This window comes from Cynocephalus volans, chromosome 6, assembly GCF_027409185.1.
Source record: "Cynocephalus volans isolate mCynVol1 chromosome 6, mCynVol1.pri, whole genome shotgun sequence".
Taxonomy (NCBI): domain Eukaryota; kingdom Metazoa; phylum Chordata; class Mammalia; order Dermoptera; family Cynocephalidae; genus Cynocephalus; species Cynocephalus volans.
Window position 1 is genome coordinate 21,596,259 of NC_084465.1, and position 19,440 is coordinate 21,615,698.

The window sequence follows — 19,440 nt, forward strand, 5'->3', positions numbered from 1 at the left end:
AGACTAAGAACTTTAATGTACCTAACAGAGAAAATAGTAAATAGTTGATGGTCCAGCTCCTCAAATAAAAATAATTAAAACCTACACTTTGACTACCTTCTGTAGATTACCACTCTCAAACCTTGCTTCAAACATCAAAGTGTTGTCACAGTTATCCACAGGCTGCTTCAAGGGTGTTCGGTTGCCCCCAACTCGGGAATACACAAAACAGGGCTCTTTGTAAGCTGATGAGAGAAGAAGACCATAAAGATATCAAGACATGTCTAAAGTATACAGGCTATTCTGCATAAAGTTTGGAGCTACAGTACAAGCATAAGGCTTATAAAATTTAAAGTAATTTGACACAAATTTATATAGATTTATGTTGAAGTAAGACAATCTAGAACATTTAGACTAGAAGAGCAACACCTAAAATAAATTTATATATTTCTCCCATTAAAAATATTAATTCCAGTTCTGGTCACGATGAAGTAATTAGTCCTGAAATTTCCCTTCCACTGTAAATGACTATACAACTGGACAAAAAATATGAGCTATTTTATGCATTTGGAAAACGTAGAGTCCTTGAAAGAAGATCAATACATGAAGTGAGCCCATGTTTAGCCCTGGCTTTCTGTGTAGGGATACTTTCTGGACTACAGTTTTGGGAGGAGCACTTAAAAACAGTATGACAGTCTTGTTGAGCTGAGGAGGCAAGCTTGTTTGTTGCTTGGGGCTACTGAAATTTGTGAGGCAGGGCACCAGAGAGAAGAAAGCTTCACAGAGGGAGAGCCTCAACAATCTGCATAGTGGTTCCCCAGTCTTTGGCTGAGGGCTTGGCTACACAATCAAAGGATGACACTAAGAAAGACAGAAGAGAGCACTACTGTGGGCTGAGAAATCAGAGGACACATAATTCTGGGATATATTGGAATTCCAATTCATACAGAATGGAGAGATTTCATGTAATGCTTTACACTCAAGAAAGGCTGCACATTAGGCATAAGGACCATATCCAAGAGTAAAGGCTATGATCTAGGACCTAAGGTAAAATGAAAATAGACCTGCCCTTATAAAAAATAAAAGCCAAAAAGAAGCAAAATGACCTGCCAGCAATTTAACTGCCTGCTAGAACAAAATTCAACATTAAAAAAAAAAAAAAAAAAAAAAAAAAAATATATATATATATATATATATATATATAAAATACAGACTCTCTATAACATATCTTTGACTATGTCCTACATATAATAATAAGAATTATAAACCATTCAGAGAAGCAGGAAAACATGATCCAAAACATCACATATATCTCAACAGACGCAATATAACCTACATGTTGGAATTAACAGAGAAGGACTTTGAATACATGTTTGAAGACTTAAAGGAAAGATATTGAGGAAACAGATAAGTAATCTTAAAAAAGAAAGGGGAGGGGGAGGGAGAGGTTTTGGTGATGGGGAAACAATAATCAATCACAATGTATATAGACAAAATAAAATTTAAATAAATAAATAAATAAATAAATATAAATAAAAATAAAAAAAAAGAAAGGGAAGCTACATAAAAGAAGCAAAAATTCTAGAAATAAAAGTATGATAACTAAAAGATTTACTAGATGGCTTAATATTTAATTATTCCACACTGTATTCATAAGCCATAACATCACTTTGTACCCCATAAATATATATAACTTTAGTTTTTAAATTTACAATTAAAAAATAAAAATTAAAAAAAAGATTGGGTTATTTGTTGTTTTTTTTTTTTTTACCAGGTAATTGATTGAGTTCCTTGTATATGATAGATATTGATCCCTTGTCAGATGTATAGTTAGCAAAAATTTTCTCCCACTCTGTGGGTTGTTGTTTCACTCTGTTTTTTTCCTTTGCTGTGAAGAAGCTTTTTAGCTTGATATAGTCCCATTTGTTTATTTTTTATTCTGTTGCTTGTGCTTTCAGGTGGAAAACAGTATGGAAGTTTCTCAAACAACTATAGGTAGATATTCCAGATGATCCAGCAATCTCACATCTGGGTATATACCCAGAGGAATGGAAATCATCATGTCGAAGTGATACCTGCATTCCCATGTTCATCACAGTTCTGTTTACAATAGCCAAGATATGGAACCAACCTAAATGTCCATTGATGGATGACTGGATAAGGAAAATGTGGTATATACACACCATGGAATACTACTATGCCATAAAAAAGAATTAAATTCTCCCATTTGCAACAACATGGATGAGCTTGGAGAAACTTATGTTGAGTGAAATGAGCAAAGCACAGAGGGATAAATACCACATGTGCTCACTCATAAGTGGAAGCTAAGAGAGAAAGAAGGAAGAAAAGAAAGACCACAGTGGTGCGTTGAACTTCCAGAGGGAGAAAGCATATCTAGGGATACAAAGTGGAGTGGAGGAAAGGGGGATGGGGTGGGAGGTTGGGGATAACTGGGTGGGGGACAGGGGGTATAACTGCAAAATGGGCATGGTGCCAGTATGGATCTGGCCTTCACATCTTGAGCATGATGGGTGACAATCAGTTTTGTATCTCATGAATATTCATAACCAATAAAAAAATTTTTTTAAAGAAAAAAGAAAGTTTAAAGATTGGAAAAAAATCAGGGAAGTTTAACAAATACAAATTACCCAAATTGAAGGACAGAGGAGGAAAAAAGTGAACAAATATCCAGTCACATGTGGGACATATCTAAAGATACAACATATGTGTAATTACAATTCCAAAGGACGGGAGAGAAAGAATAATATGAAAAAAAATTTGTGAAGAAATAATGGCTAAAATTTTCTCAAATTTGGGGGGAAAAACCCTATTAACCCGATGCATCCAAAAAGTTGAGCAAACTCCAAGCAGGATAAATATAAAGATAACCAAATTTAAGCACATCATAGTCAAATTGCTGAAAAGAGCCAGAGAGCAAAAGACAAATCACATATAGGGAACAATAATGCAAATTACAGCTGAATTCTTACCAAAGACAACAGATGCTACAAGACAATGGAACAATATCTTCAAAAATCCAACCTATAATTCTGTATCCAGTGAGAATGTCCTTTGAAAAATGGTGGAATAAATACATAATTAGACCAAAAGAAAAACCAAAAAACAAAAAACAAACCAAAAAAACCCCCAAAATCGAAGAAATTTGCCAGCAGAAAAGAAATGCTAAAGGAAGTTCTTCGGGTTAAAGATGACAGATGGAAATTTAGATCTATAAGAAGGAAAGAAGAGAAGAAACGGTAAATATGTGAATAAATATAAAAGACCATTTTTTCTTAATTTCTTCAAAAGCAACTGACCTGTTTAAAACAACAAAAAAAGTATAATATTAATTTTATATAGACTGTGAGAAGTTAAGAATGCATACTATAATTCTTAGAGCAACCAATATAAAAACAAGAGGTATACTTAAGAAAATATTATAGCAATTAAAATGAAATACTAAAAAATATTTGATTAATCTCCTCCAGAAGGGAAGGAGTAACTGAGGAACCAAAATGAGATGGGCTAACTAACAATATAGTAAACTTAAGCCCATATGTCCATATATATCTCTATGTATATATCTCTATATATGTATGTATGAAATGTAAATTAGGAGAACACTAATTAAAAGGTAGAGATTGTCAGACTAGATTAAAAAAAAAGCAAGGTCCTACTATATGCTATATACAAGGGATATAATTTAAATACAGTTTTGTAGAAAGATTTAAAATAAAAAGGGAGGGGAGTCAACACGTAACAGTAAACGTAATAAAGCTGGTATTGGCTATGTTAATATTAAACAACATAAAGATATGGTGTAATGTCAGAGATAAAAGAAAATATTTCCTAGTGATAAATGAGGCAATCTATCAAAAAGGCATTATAATATTCAAGTGTTTCAAAATGCATAAAATGAAAATAGAATTAAAGGGAGAAAAAACCCAATATTGTTAGAAATCTTAACACTCCTCTCTTAGTAATTGAAAGAACAAGTACATAAAAAAATCAGTAAGGATAAGTAGATTTAAATAACTCTATCAACCATCTTGTTCTAATTGACATGTATAGAACACTACGCACAACTATAGAATACACATTCCCTTCAAGAGCACATGAAATGCTCATCAAGGTACACCATATACTGAATCAAAAACTGTCACATTAAATTTCAAAAGACCACAATTAAATCAGAAATCAATGACAATAAGATATCTTGAAAATCCCCATATATTTTGAAATAAAGCAACACATTTATAAATAAACCAGATTAAAGAAAAAGATCGCAAGACCATTAGAAAATATTTTGAACTGAATGATATAGAAAAAACACAATAATACCAACATTTGAGGGATGAACTGAAGGCAGTGTATATTAGTCCATTTATGTTGCTTATAACAAAGTACACGGAACTGGGTGATTCATAAAGAAAATGAAATTTATTGCCCACAGTTTCTGAGGCTGGGAAGTCCAAAGTCCATCTGGTGGTGGTGACAGTGACCCAGGCGTCTCACATTGCAAGATGGTGGAAGCAGAGAGAGCAGAGAGAAAGACAGATTCTCCTCTTCTTTTAAAGCCCTCAGAACCACGCCCCTGACCACCATTTTTAATCCATTCACTACCGCACGGTCCTGCAATCCAATCACCTCTTTAAGGCTCCATCTTTCAATTACCATAATAGGATTTCCCACCCTCTTAACAGTCACAGTTGGGGCTAAGTGTCTAATACATAAAACTTGGGGGACACAATTCAAGCTTTGATCAGTTTTGGGGGGGTATTATTCAATCTACTACACAGTGCTTAGGAGGAAATTTATATTTTAAAATGCTTATAGTTTTAAATGCTAGAAAAAGTTTAAAATCAGAGACTGACTTCTCAACTCTGCTTAGGATGAAGAGCACTGGAAAGAGCATTGCTCCCATCTTTTGCAACAACATAAAAGTATTGCTGGGCAGTGAGCAAATTCACAACTTTTCCTGCACCTCTCAAAGAGTGGTGGTTGCAGGGCAAATTGTCTAATCCACACTCTAAGGCACTTCCAAGGAGAGATGGGACATAGCACTAGTTTACCTGGGGCAGATTCCAGTAAGAAATATTCAGTTAAAGTTTTAACCAGTTGGTGAAGGTTTACTGTGGGCTAGTAAGAGAATACAGAATCTCTGGGGAGACACAAGGGATATACAGACATAAGGAAAGTTTGTAACCACTGAACTCTCTTCTCACAGACCTCACCAGGTACTCACAAAAAAAGGTGGTGAGAGTCCTGAGCAAGCACCATTTATGGTGCAGATCTGGGGAAAGGAGAGGCAGCCACTGCAAGAAAAGCACAAAACACTACACCAATTATTCTCCCCTATCTCCCTTTTGGAACCAAAAATTTAAATTATTGGGATAAGGAAACAAACACTGTTACCCTTAGGGCATTGGTGAAAAGAGGTATTGTCTGGGAAAAGAAAACATTAAAAAAAACCCAAACCCTTTACTATTGGGGAAGGGCAGGAATGCATGCTGCAAGCAGACCTACAGTTGCACATGCTGGAGCACTGAGAAGGCCTTGTTCCTGAGAGTGAGGGACATTGGGCATGACGAAGACTGAGGCCTAATCTAAACAACAATGGATGGAGAATAGACTGGGCAATGGAAGGCATGGTAGAACATGGGAAGTTGGAAAGGGAGTGAAAATGGGTTACTTTTTCCCTGGACTTCCTCGCTTGAATGCCACAGTTGGGCAGTTGTCTATGTTTCTTTCCAGAAAGCCACAGTTGTTTGGGGGCTGACTTTTTACATCTAAAGATTTCTACCAGTCTGGAAACCATTCTGTCTTCTTACCCTTTCAGGCCTAGGAAACATATAGTTCTGCTCTGTTGACTTTGCCATCCTTTGTTAGTCTCCCTTAACTCTGTCCATCTTTTCTAAATTTAATTTAAAATTTCATTAAACTCTCTTGAATTATTCTGAGTATGCCATCCAATTCCTGACAAAAAAAAAAGACCTTGACTGACTCACCTCAACTATTTAAATTTTTTATCAGATCTCATTTTAATTATATGTGGAAGTTCTAAAGCAGGTTAGCAGGTTGTATTTGAAATCAAATTTAAAAAATCAGAGGTACTTCACTCCAGTTGTTTAAAAATATGTATCTCAGTATATGATTACTAGAATTGCTTACTATATCAGAAACAATCCTTAGGAATTTCTTTGTCTTGCTAGCTCTTTAAATAAAATATGTATGCCACCTGGAAGTTATCTTTAATATGCAAAAACACTAAGATATCAAGCACTGATGGTAAAATTGTGCAAAAGTCCCATACTTCCTCATGTTTAATGCTGGAGCAGTCCAGTTTGAGACTTCCATGTTTAGTTAGTGCTTCAGGAGCAGACAGGCTGAGACTTGTATGTTTAATTCTGAGCACAGTGTATCATAAAAGCAGACATATTACATTAATAGAGATCTCAAAGTACAAATATTGATCTTGAGTGTTAAGAACACTTTCCTGAGATATAATTTTAGATGCTATTTGCAATGTGGGGTATTTTCTTCTTTTAAAAGATGGCAATTCCAAGAAAGGCATCAAACAGGCATGAGATTAGTAATAAAACATTTGAACAATTGCATGAACATGGAGAGGAAACAGTTGCAGAGCACTCCATAGGATTTATCTTTGAAAATTGTTATGAAGTGTAATTCATTCTAAATATAACTCTCCATTCTAACGGCCAACATGTTTTTTATTTTAAAGTAACTTTGCATAAATTGCAGTACATCTTAAAAAATATAATTAACACTAAATCAACATTTGATCAGTATGCAACCAAATATCTTCATGAGGACAGGGACTTCCTAGTAATCTGAAATTTTCACTATCAGCAGCAAAACAAATATAACTAAGAGATTAACCCAGATACCAAATTGTATTTTACAGCAATGTGTCTCATTATGTGCCCACCATCTTCAGCTAGATAAACCACAGTATCTTCCTTGGAGTTTGGATAAAGGGGTTCAATTTCCAGGCCTGTTGGGATATACACTGGTTCAGGATAAGGCGTCCAATCTGGAAAAGAAAGGGGTGGGGGGAGACATTATTTGAATATGGATTCAAAATAAACAGAAAAATTTTATTTTGTATTTTTAAATTCTTCATCGATCTAGGCTAAAATTCATTGTTTTATGTGGGGCTGGATTTTACCAAGGGTTCATTGGAAGTAATAACGAACATTGTCACACTATAACAAAACTTATGACATTTCATTTGCACCTTGTTCTAAATTATTATATTGAATAGTTCATGATTATTTTGCACTCATTATAGATTTTATACTACAATTTCAATTTCTCCTGAGTCCTTAATGCCATTCTATCCCACCTCTGGGATCTTGCTCTACCTTTTATTTTTCCTTTCCCTGCATCTCCAGCCTCCTGCTTGATAATGGCTGTCCCTTAAGCTTATAAATATGTTCAAGTTTCTTCTATCTCCCCAAAGAAAGGTTATCCTTAGACCCCTACCTTCTCCTTTAGTTACCAGCTTTCCTCTCTTCATTCTTTCTAGGACCAAATTTCTTAAAAGTTGTCTGCACCATACTCGAATCTTTCTGACCACGACCAATTAGGAAAAAAAATGACTTCACAGGCTAAATACCCTAGTTGTTTGTATTTTTGGGGGGAATAAGAATTTGGTGATGAGAAACAAATATTACTGAATAGACATTTTGGGGATCATGCGTAGATCTGCTTCAGCAACAGAAGTGTACTGACATAATGAATGGGGGTCAACTCCAGCTACAGAAAAAAGACTACCAAATTGATGTAAATATGCATCACCGTGCATCGCAGAGTTAACTGAACAACACACAGCCAAATAAATTGATAATAATAAAGATAGGCAATAAAGATTATAATTTAAAGGTGAGACTCTCAGTTGAAAACCTTAACTCAAGCCCAAATTATGAATTGATAACAGCTTCCATTCTAAAAACTTTGGTAGCTTCAGCTATTTGCCTTTTTTTGTGCTGATTGTCAAAAGTTGCATGACATCCAGACTTCCCAGTTAAACAAATAGAGATTTCATTAATCTCCACATATGTTCTTAAATTATTAATAGTCCTTATTGTAAAGAAACATGGAACTCTATCATTAAAACTGGAGAAAGAACTTGTATAAGGGTCAAGTTTGCAGCTTATCACAGTACCCTTTATTGAGGACTATATTTTGATAATCAGGCTTAACCCACACCTCAATTTAGCTTTTGCTCCTTTTAGTCCCATACCCACTGTTTCACTAAAACTGCTTCTTGCATTGTATTTGAAACAATTAGGTACTCAGTTAAATGTCTATAGATTAAAGGTATGGATTAACAGACAGATGGATGGGAAGATGGAGAGATAAATGGATAAATGGATGGATGGTTGAACAACTCAGATGGGGTTATCCACATACTCCTTAAATTTAAAAGATGTAATACAGACATATTGCCATAAATGTTTTATGTGTAACAAAATGCTACTCTAGAGCTAGGATTATTTAATCAGAAGAGATTTGGGCTAGAAATGGAAGGATTTTCAGATTTTCTGAGTACTCCACATTAAGAAATTTCATCTGAAATGGACTTAAAAGATCAATATGAATTCCTGATATAGACACTCCTTGCTTGTTATCCAATGATAGCTTTTGCAGGTGTCTTTAAGTAGCTTGGAAACTTCTGTATTCTTTTAGAATCGCCATTATCAGAATCTTCTACCAGCCTTGTTGATGTCTGCTATCCAAAAAACTGCTTGAAGGTGATGGTTATCACTGTCCCGAGAGAACCCAGATGTCTGTGCATAACACATGTGCTGTTTCCCAGTTCTCTCAAAGCTGCAAACTCTTGAGGTGCCAAATGACACTGCATTCTTTTGCGTTCTCCTTGGATTAAAGTCATGTTCCCAGAAGAATGGAGACTGTGCTTTAGCATTTACTATGTCATATGAGCACTGTATCAGTGCTGTTTGTGCCATCATGTCTCTGCATCACCTTGAGAGATTTTTTACTTTGGCCTTCAGTTCCTTTGTCCATAGGTCTTAGGACCAGCTCAGAAGGCTAATATCTGAGAAAATACCCTGACCTCTGCCATACACCATACACTTCATTTTCTTTTAAGGAAGAAACAAAACAAAACAAAACAAACCCAAAACCTCTTTTGGAAAAGAAGACTCCTTGAGACCCTAACCACAAGTGTAGCAGACAGGCCTAGACACGTCTGAAATGGCTTCTATTCAAGCTGGAACCCCTACACAAAAGTAAGTTTAGAATGTTCCTCATAAGAATAGCAAACATTTTGTTTTAAAGCTTTCTGTCTGTGTGGTATTTTCTCTCCTCTTAACCCTCCTTTATCTGATTAGTTTGTGTTGAGCTCCACATCTGTGAATAACACTGTTTTTTGATAACAACAGAATATTGGTCTTGGAAAGTTAATAATGCATATTAGAAAGTGTCTTCATGATGGTAAATCCAAATGTGTGGGATACATTTATTTGTACTATATCTGTCATCCTCTTATGGAAATTAACAGCTTCAGGACTGAATCAATCTCTTCTAGCATTGATTTAAAAGCCTAAGTAGGTGACAAGCATAGTCCATTTTCTGTATCTTTTTTCACTTGGGTACTGCAGGACATTTTGTTATCTGCCTTCATGTCTACCTTTGGTTGATACCACTTTTTGATCACTGATACGTGGTACATGCAAGTGATTGTATAAAAGAGATGTCCAACAGGCAGGGAAAATCCCGGGAGTAATAAAAGTTCTGAATTAAACATGCTTAATTTGGAATGATTTTGATAAGTAATTATTTTTAATCAAACATGTTTATTATATAAAAATTAAAAGTATAGCTTAAGCAAAAAGAACAAAATAAAAGTTATCCATAATGTCATGACACAGAGATAAATATCAACATTTGGTTTCACTTTTCAGGTTTTCTCTCTTTCACCCATCCAGTTAAGATGCTTTTGGCTACAAGTAACGAAAAAGTATTTTCCTCCCTGGTGCTGAAGCAAAAAAGAGGAGGGGCTAGCAGAGAAGGGGTGGAGATCTGGGTACAAGGTCTGCAAGGAAAAACAAGGAGAGAGATGTCCTACACTGCAGAAGACAAATATACATCTAGTTATACCCAGTTGAAGAGATCTTTGTAAATAAGTGATTCTTGTAAGTATTATTAAGCATGAATTCTTTAATATATTTTTAACCTTATCATTTTGGAATTCTTGGGGAAAATTAACTTTGTCCTGTATGAGCAAAAATCAGCGTTTTCCCTCCACATCCACCCCACCAAATATACAGTCATGTGCCACATAACATTTTGGTCAACGATGGATTGCATATATGATGGTGGTCCCACAAGATTAGAATAGCTATACCATATAGCCTAGGTATATAGTAGGCTATACCATCTAGGTTTGTGTAAATACACTCAGTGATGTTCACACAATGATGAAATTGCCTAATGAGGCATTTCTCAGAATGTATCGCCATCATTAAGCAATGCATGACTGTATTTCTGTATACCAGACAGTGTAAGGAGAAAACTTAGTTTTGAACAACTTCTCAGTAACATCTAATTTAAGTAGGCACTATAATAAGTACAGACAGTTTTTAATTCTATTCACCAATGAATGTCTATAACATTTCCACCTGGCAATCATGGATGTGTATGTGCTACAATCAACAGAAGGTGAACAGCAGCGGCAGTGAGAAGGTGGTCGATGACGGGCACGTTTCTATCATGCCTGTGTGCGGATTGAGGAGATAAGGCTGTAAGCTTTATCTGGGAGAGTAAAAAATAAATTCAGGAATGTACACATACAGAAATACAAAAATATACACTAAAATATGCACCCTTTGGTTCCATAAACATCCTTTATTAAAGGAAAGAAGTAGAAAGTAGGAAAGGCAAAACGAAAACAAAACGAACAAACAAAAAGCAGAGACAAAGAGGCATAAAGAGATAGAAAATAAAAGAGGAACAGAAATTGAAAAAGGGAAAAAGACAGGAAGAGACAAAAGAGGATAAAGATATACTGAGGTGAAGGAATGGATATTCTGGCCTAGCCTCTCTGACTTCACTCTACATATGAGCTTGACTGTGATTGAATGCACTTGTGCTGTTTAGAACTGTTTAGAATTGCTAAAGCTTCAGGGGCTAAGCACATGCTCTAAGCCTCTTTTCTTAAGCACATGTGGCTATTGAACAATTGAAACATAGCTGACCTGAATTAAGATTTCTGGAAGTATAAATGCACACCAGATTCTGAAGACTTTGAACAAAAAGAAAGAATGTGAAATATTTTGGGTATTATTGGGTTAAGTAAAATATATTAAAAAAATTAATTTCACTTATTTCCTTTTTGAAGGAGGCTACTAGAAAATTTAAAATTATATATGAGGCTTATGTTACATTTCTGTTGGAATGCACTGTTCTCACACCATGCATCTCTCATGAAAATAAAGGTTGGCAAAGTCAGTTTGCTAATGTTTGAATCCCCAAAACTGCTAAGAACATACCAATATGCTGGACTTTTTCATCAATGACCTCACAGTGGTATGGCCACCGTGTTGGGCTCAGTGGACCAGAAGAAGAGACACCGTATAAATCTCGTGGTTCACGAAGGCGTGGCACCCATCTCCCTAGCTGATATTCCAATAGTATCTGTGTAGTCCGAGGGATGAATGGGTCACCAGTAGAGTCAGCTGCAAAAAAGATTCAAACACAATCATAAGTGATAAGAAGGAAAATCCCAATTCTTAAGCTTTTTTATATAGTTCCTCTTTTCCTTCCAATGCTATTAGATATGTAAATATTCATGAGTATAATTGTAAATATTTTACAATTCATGGCAGTTTTAAAATAAAAGTACTAATGAAATTTTGTGACAATAGACTTTCACAATAGCTAAAAAATGGCTGTTGACCTTATATACTATGAATTTGTGCTAAATTCTCACCATCACTCTAAAAACATTTGTTTCTTGCAGCTTTTCTAGGAAATCATCTGTTTTCTGACTCTTCTTAAACTTAATCACACTGCTTAATGAGTTAGATACACTCACTGACTATAGTTCCTCACCACTTACTGGAACTATATTCTCAAAGGTTGCTAATAAACTCTCAGTCACAACTTTTTCTCAGTTTTCATTCTAGGGCCACTGTGTGACACAATTGCAGGAACAGATTTACAGAGAATAAAATGAGACTGCCCCAAGCAGGCAGTGCAGTGGTCCTGTCCCTTTCAGTGTGAAAACTCTGTGGTATCAATTTTACATTAATGATCACCCTTTCCTACATTCATTTCCTTTTTTTATGATACTGCATTCCTTGGTTTTCTCTCTACTTTTTACATATTTTTCTCCATTTGTCTCACTGACTCCTCTTGCTTTTCCACCTCCGAAATGTGGCTTTTTGCCTAGATTAAGTTCGTGGCTATTTTTGTACAACAGCATATACAGCAATTGAACTAGAAGTCAGAAAAACTGGGTTCTGTTCTACTACTTTATGTGTGGTTTTGGTTGGGTGAGGCAGCCTCTTTGAATATAAATGTTACTTTATATAAATAATAACACCTTCCCTAGCTACTTCTCAGGGTTGTTATATAGATTCATTCATTCAACAGACAGTTATTATGCATCTATTATGTGCCAAAAACTATAAACAGACCCTGACTATACAGAGATGAAAAAAATAGACAATGTCCCTGCTATCATGAGCTTACTATAGAGTATGTAGAACATACTATAAATAGAACAAGATAATTTCAGTGGTGAGAAATGCTACAAAAGAAACAAAACAGAGAAATATAAATAATAGTAAGAAATAAGTGGGGGGGGGGATGCTACTTTAGATAGGGTGGTCAGGCAAGGATTTTTTGAAGAGATAACACCTGAGGTGAGACCTGAATGATGAACTCAGCCCCGGAGTAAAAGACTGCTCTGGATTTGCCCTAACAAAGCTGAAAAGCAAGCCTAGAAGTAATGAAACTTATCCACAAGCAACTTAATTGCATATCAGGAAAAAGCCCAATATTCTTTAACAGAGTACAACAAAATCCAGCAATCAACATGTAAAATTCACAAGTGTGTCATTTGATTAAAAGTTTATGGACAAGAGTTCTGGTCCCACTATAGCAGCATGTCTTATACAGGCTTTCTCTCCCACTGATTAAACTCTAGATAAAATACAAAAACACAAGTACCCAACAGGTCTGAAAAGTAAACAAAATGAGCAAAGTAAAAACTGAGAGAAGGACACCCCACAGGAAGATGAGTGTACCCCCCCCAATTTTCTCTCCCTGCTTTGCCCTGAAGGCAAGTTACATTCAGAGCAGTGCAGTGGTGCAAATGGCTGAATCTCAGACAGAAACCCAGTCTTCTTAACAGAAGAACCATGAAAAGGGGTCCTCACAGGATGGAGGGAATCTGAAAGGAATGGGATCTCCTAGTCCTGTGTGTGAATCCACACAGCCTTCAACCTAACCCTCAAGCTATGCAAGCAGACAGATTCTCAAAGACCATGAGAACCACACACAACGTGTCTCAGTTCAATCCTTGAACTAGGCATGTGGAAGATATTCGCAAAGGAATGCAGAAATATCTTAGATAACTAAGAGATTTGAATCATCTGTACAAGTCTCAGAACCCCTGAATTACTCAAGCAGGGAGAGAAACAAATCAGCATAACCAAAGTTAATCCGAACTGAGATTCGAAACACTACCCACAGAAGGGGAGACAGAACTTAAGGTCTGAAACTAACTGGGTTGATTGCCTGTTAGAAGAAAAACATTGGCACTGTCCAGAAGGACCCAGAATCTATACAATGTGGCACTTATAATGGAAGAACCAGGAATATAATCAGTTTTCAGGTGAAAAGACAATCAACAAATGTCAGCATCATACACTTAGCATACAACCCAACTATACCATTCCTAGGAATTTACCCAAGAGAAATGAAAAAAGTTCTCACAAGAATTATATACAAAACATTCATAGGAGCTTTGTCTGTAACTGACCCAAACTGGAAACAATCTAAATGTGCATCAGTAGATGAATGGACAGATTGTGGTTTATTCACATAATGGAATACTACTTAGCAATAAAAAGGAATGAACTACAGTTACATGCAACACTGTGGATAAATCTCAAAAGCATCACGCTAAATGAAAGAAGACACAAGACATAAAATGCATAATTCTGCTTTATGAAATTCTAGAAAAGCTAAATGGAGTGAAGAGAAAGAAAACCAGTAGTTGCCTGGAGCCAGAAGTGAAGGCTGGAAGGAGAGGATTGACTCAAGGAGGCACAGGGAATGTTTGACGGTGATAGAAATATTTTACATCTTGATTTTGGTGATGTTTAAACAATATACCATTGTGAAACTCCATTCACCTGTACTCTTAAAATGGGTGAATTTTATTATATGTAAATTAAAAGCAGATTTTAAAAAGCAGAATCTCCTTAGCCCACCATTCAGGTAGCATGAGTAAAAATACAGCAGCTCAAATGTAGAAAGCAGTTTAATATTATTCTGCATCAGCAAGACCACCTCTGAAATACAGTAATAATCATAAAATTATTTTAAAAATCAAACACAATAGTGTTAAAATAATTAATTGGGAGGTCAGTAGACGGAGGTGGTTCCAGTGCTCTGTGTTCTACTTCCTATACAAGCACCCTTAGGTAGAACCTCTAAACCACTTCTAATTTTAAACTGCCCAATTTATGAATTGCTACCGGCTCAAGTAAACTCTTTAAAATTTTAATGTGCCAAAGTTTATCTTTTAGTAATAGTTTTTACCTAAATTGGATCATCTTAAACATATTCTTCTGTGACTTTTAGTTAACACATATCATGGAAAAATGTCCACGTCAGTAATAAAGATATTCCTTTTCTCCCCAGATGCATAGTATAATATACATCTTGAACATATGACCTGTAATTTACTTAACAATTCCCCTACTGATGGATATTTAGATTGTTTCTTACTTTTGACTCAATTAAGAAAGAATTACCAAATACTAAAATATCAAATTTAAAGCTACTACAATTTTCAATATGACAGTGATTCAGGAACAGATAAGTGATCAATGAAACAGAGTGGAATCCAGAAATGGATGGATGGAATTTACTATATGATAAAGGTGACATGTCAATTGTATAATAAAGGTGAAACTTCAAATCAGTGGGAAAAAAAACAAACTTCAATAAGTAATGCTATGGACTACAAAATAGCAAGGCAGCCATTTATGAATTAGGAAATAAAATTAGATCTGTACCTCATATTACTCATAAATATAAATGATATAGGAATTAAATAACAAAATTCAAACATAAAATTACTTAAACAAAATTTAGATGATGACATTAATGACCTTGGGGTACAGAAGGCCTTCGTAACTTAAGCAAGATACAAACAAAATTAAAAGATTACTATGAATGGGCAATTCATACCAAGAAGGAATATAATTAGACAATAAGCCTATGAAATAATTCTCAATTTCTTGCACTATCAAGGAAATGCTAGTTAAAACAGTGAGTTACCTCGTTTTTAGTACTACAAAGTTTCTATGAGTATGGGTATATGGAGGGCACTTCAAAAAGTCTGTAGAAAAACAGAATTAAAAGATAATAGAAATCCTTCCATGAACTTTTTCAAGACCCCCAGATGTAGATGTATGAATAAATGCAAAGAAAAAGGTCTAGAAAGATACACACCAAACTGAGAACAGTGGTTATCTCAGAAGGGAAGATTTGATGATCAGAGAGAAGGAGATATGAAGGCACAGAGAGGTTATCTACAAACCAAGGAGAGAGGCCTGGAACAGATCTTCCCTCACAGTCTACAGAAGAAACCAACCCTGCCAACACATTGATCTTGGATTTCTAGCTTCGAGGAATGTGAGTAAGTCCCTGACTTCCCCCAACCAGGCCAGCAACAGAGCCAGCCAGCCTTCCCGCTTCCCTGGGTTCTGAGATGAGGTGGTGGGCCTGAGCCCTGCCCCCAATTGCAACCAGGATAGCAACCTTGGGCCACCCTGGTACCCCCACCCCTGCACCACCTGCAGTAACATCTTAGAATGTACTTAGCCACCTGTGTTTCTTTAGGGTGTGTGACTTATTGTGAAGTATGCATAAAACAAATGTACTTCACAGGGCCTGGTTTTCCAAAGCCTTGCAGTTTCAAATATTGACCTTGCAAAGGACAGGAAATTTTCCCCAGGCTATATAGTCTCTGTTGTAAGATAAAGAATTGCAACACAGCAAGGTTGGTGGCTCAAAGACAGACAGGTTACTGATTGATACGTAATGATACTGGGAAGTTGCTGTAAGAAGAGAATGTTTGCTAGAATCAAGCTTTTGTTAGTGGATCGACTTAATTGCATTATAGAATGTCACCTTACTGAATGTTACCAGCTTCTATTGTTAAACTTGTTAAAATATACTTAGCAAAAACCCCACCTATGTTCTCTTCCTGTAACTTCCTGGTCTGGAGAATAAATGTGGGAAGAGAACCCCAATTCGTGGTTAATTTCCCAAATGGAAGGAATGCCTCTATCTTGAGGGTTCCAGGAGATTAACCCCTTTCCGGGGCTTCTCACTGCTCAGAAGAGATGGGCTTTGAGTAATCTTTGGCGGCTCCATCACCCAGGGGAAAAGGGGTGGCAAATCCGTGGGAGGCAAAGCAACAACTTATCTGCTCATGTCCTTCACCAAATTTCTGCTTAGATTTTTCCAATTCATTTTTAAGAGTTCTTCTTGCATTAAGAATGTTAATCTTCGTATGTTAAATTTGGTCCTTATTAAGTGACCTTAAAATTAATTAGAGATGTTTTCCTTCATTTCTATGTTGAGAAATAACTTTCTATCTAAACATTAAATAAAATAAAGTAAATAAACAAATAAAGGGAAGATTTGTTTTAAGATGGTGTTAAAAAGACCTGAAAAAAAAAAAAGAAAAAAGACGAAAGCTTTAATTCAGATTATCTGATAGATAATTAATAGAAATATTTTAGAATTTGAAAGTACAACCCTAAATGTATAAAATTTAAAAAATCAAATATACACATGAAGATGCCTACATATGTGTATACTTGCAAATGAATGACTTTATTAAGAAAACTCTTCTTACAAGCATACTTCATTTAAATGAAGATGTATTTCTAACACATTGTGTCCATTGTAAATGCATTTAACGAGCTGGTTATTAAGTGAAGTCCTTTGTAAAGTAATTACCACTTTCATTTGGTTTCATTTATTACTTTCTAATATCAATCGGGTTTACCTAAAGCAAATCTGAAAAGTTTGAACTCCAAAAGATTCTTATAAAAATGGATACATTCTTCTCTCCCTACCCACCAGAATAATTATTCCCTATATTACCCAATCTGAGTTTTTTTTTTTCAGTTTCTTATTCTTATTTTTTATCCATTAGAGGTCTTACAATAAAGGGAAGAAAAAATACATGGGTAAGTTCAAACCTGTTAAAAGTGCGCACGGATGAAAATCTTGACTTACAAATTTCATAAACGTATCCTCATCCTAAAACAAGAACATTTTCAAATATTTCTCTTTTAAAAATCAACAGTTTCTGAATCCAGAAGTTTATACATCTATCATAATACTTGGAATTGAGTATATATCTTTAATATTTAATAAATAAGAAAATTAAAGGATTGTTATGAGATACTGGTCTCAAAGCACCCAACACTTTAAATATCTGAAATCTTAAACTTTGCATCTTTCATTCCTCCTCTTCCACTGGGTATGATCATAATAGTGACTGTAGAGAAGGATTCTTGGTAAACTTGGGAAAACAATTTAAGAATAAAATTAACAAAAGAAAGAAAAAAAAAAGAAACACAGAAAGCCATAGACTTAAAGGATTACACATCGTTTTGGAGAGTTTATTTTGGAGCCTTAATTTATATACACGATAATTTGTATTTTAATGACATTTTAAGGAAATCTCTTAGAAATATCTACTAGAACCAGACAAAATACGTTTAAATACTACATTTCTCCCCCCTTTTCTTCTTCATGTCCTTTCCTTTGTGACATTAGAGCCACATTAAACCTATTATGGTGTACACAGTAGGGTTAGAACACAGATGGTTCTAGCATAATATATATACTATGATGTAATGCAATAGAATTGTTAAATTTAAGAAAATAAGTGCAGGAGTTATAAAGATAAAACCCTAATAATGATTTAATACACACATTTAAATAATACCCAGAAGAATCTTAGCCAACACATTTTCTCAAGAAAACAGTACCAATGTAGTTTCTCTTTCTAGATAGGGTATACTGCACACAGCAATATCTTGCCTTTTTCAATCAGATTTTTTCCAACTACAATGATGATTTAAACATCCAATTAATTTTTACATCAAATGGATTTTATATTTTATAACAAATTTTATCTCAAATTAAGTAAAATAAAGTGGAGAAAAACATACTGATTCATCTTCATCACTGATTGTTCTGTCTGAATAGTCTTCCTTTTCTGAATCTTCTGACATCTCTTCCAGTGTTTGGCTTGAAATTTTTCTTATTATGTGGGTAGGCTGTAAAACAATTTCTGAGGAACTTATTTGATAGCTGAAGATGTTTATTACATTAATAGAGTAATCAAAAATATTCAGTTGTATTTAATTAACAGTGACAGCAGTCTTCCTAAAAACTAAATTAATTAGGATTCAGCCAATTAAACCTTCAATTTCAAAGATTTGAAGAAATTTTCCATTACTTTGAGAATGAGACAAAAATCACAAGAAGACAAATCAAGTAAATAATTTAATTGAAAAAGGAACTTCCAGAGTACACAGCCAAATCCTACATTCTACATTTACAATTAAATGCTACACAGCAATAGCAAGTTCAGAATTATCCTGAGGCATTAAATGACTGAATTAAAGAAAAATTAGAGTTATTTATTCAGGCAGTGAAATGTTCCAATATTGTTTTAAAAGTTTTTTCCTCTTTAAATTTCAATTGACCAAAAGTTCAAATGACTAGACTTTTCTCTTTATATTTCAATATTATTCTGTAGATACTGCTTCTAGTCTAATATTCAGTTACATTGTTCTTAGTGAAATCTCAATAGCTACCAGAAGGTTGTATTAGCGACAACCATTACCCCTCCTACGCCAAGTATCCTCCCACGTGGTTATTGCTAAGACAACGGGACAATCGAAATCCCTGTGAAGGTTCCGTAGCTTTGAAGAGACCGAAGGAATTTACAATTTCAAAATTCGTTTATGACGCTTTCTACGCAAAGCGTGTTTTGGAGTGTGGACTACACAGAAGAAACTCCAAGCTCCATAGCAAATAACTACAAATGCAACAGAGAAAACCGTCTTACAGGCGACAGCTTCAGTATGAAGACACTGAAGTTTCAGCCTGGGGATCACAACTCCAGATGTGGGAAGCTGGATT

The 19,440-nt window shown here is 35.1% G+C and overlaps 1 protein-coding gene across 1 annotated transcript in view; it reads right to left on the reverse strand.

The window, feature by feature from the left end:
* Window positions 1–18,667, reverse strand: part of AGBL3 (AGBL carboxypeptidase 3) — an 85,575-nt gene extending 66,908 nt beyond the window's left edge. The window contains exons 1-5 of the mRNA XM_063098966.1: window positions 18,462–18,667; window positions 17,481–17,541; window positions 11,517–11,702; window positions 6,929–7,033; window positions 86–224 (exon numbers count right to left, since the gene is read on the reverse strand). Of these exons, the coding sequence (XP_062955036.1) occupies window positions 86–224; window positions 6,929–7,033; window positions 11,517–11,702; window positions 17,481–17,541; window positions 18,462–18,524 (554 nt within the window). The 5' untranslated portion in view covers window positions 18,525–18,667. The remainder of the gene's footprint in view (window positions 1–85; window positions 225–6,928; window positions 7,034–11,516; window positions 11,703–17,480; window positions 17,542–18,461) is intronic.
* Between the last annotated feature and the right edge of the window lie 773 nt (window positions 18,668–19,440).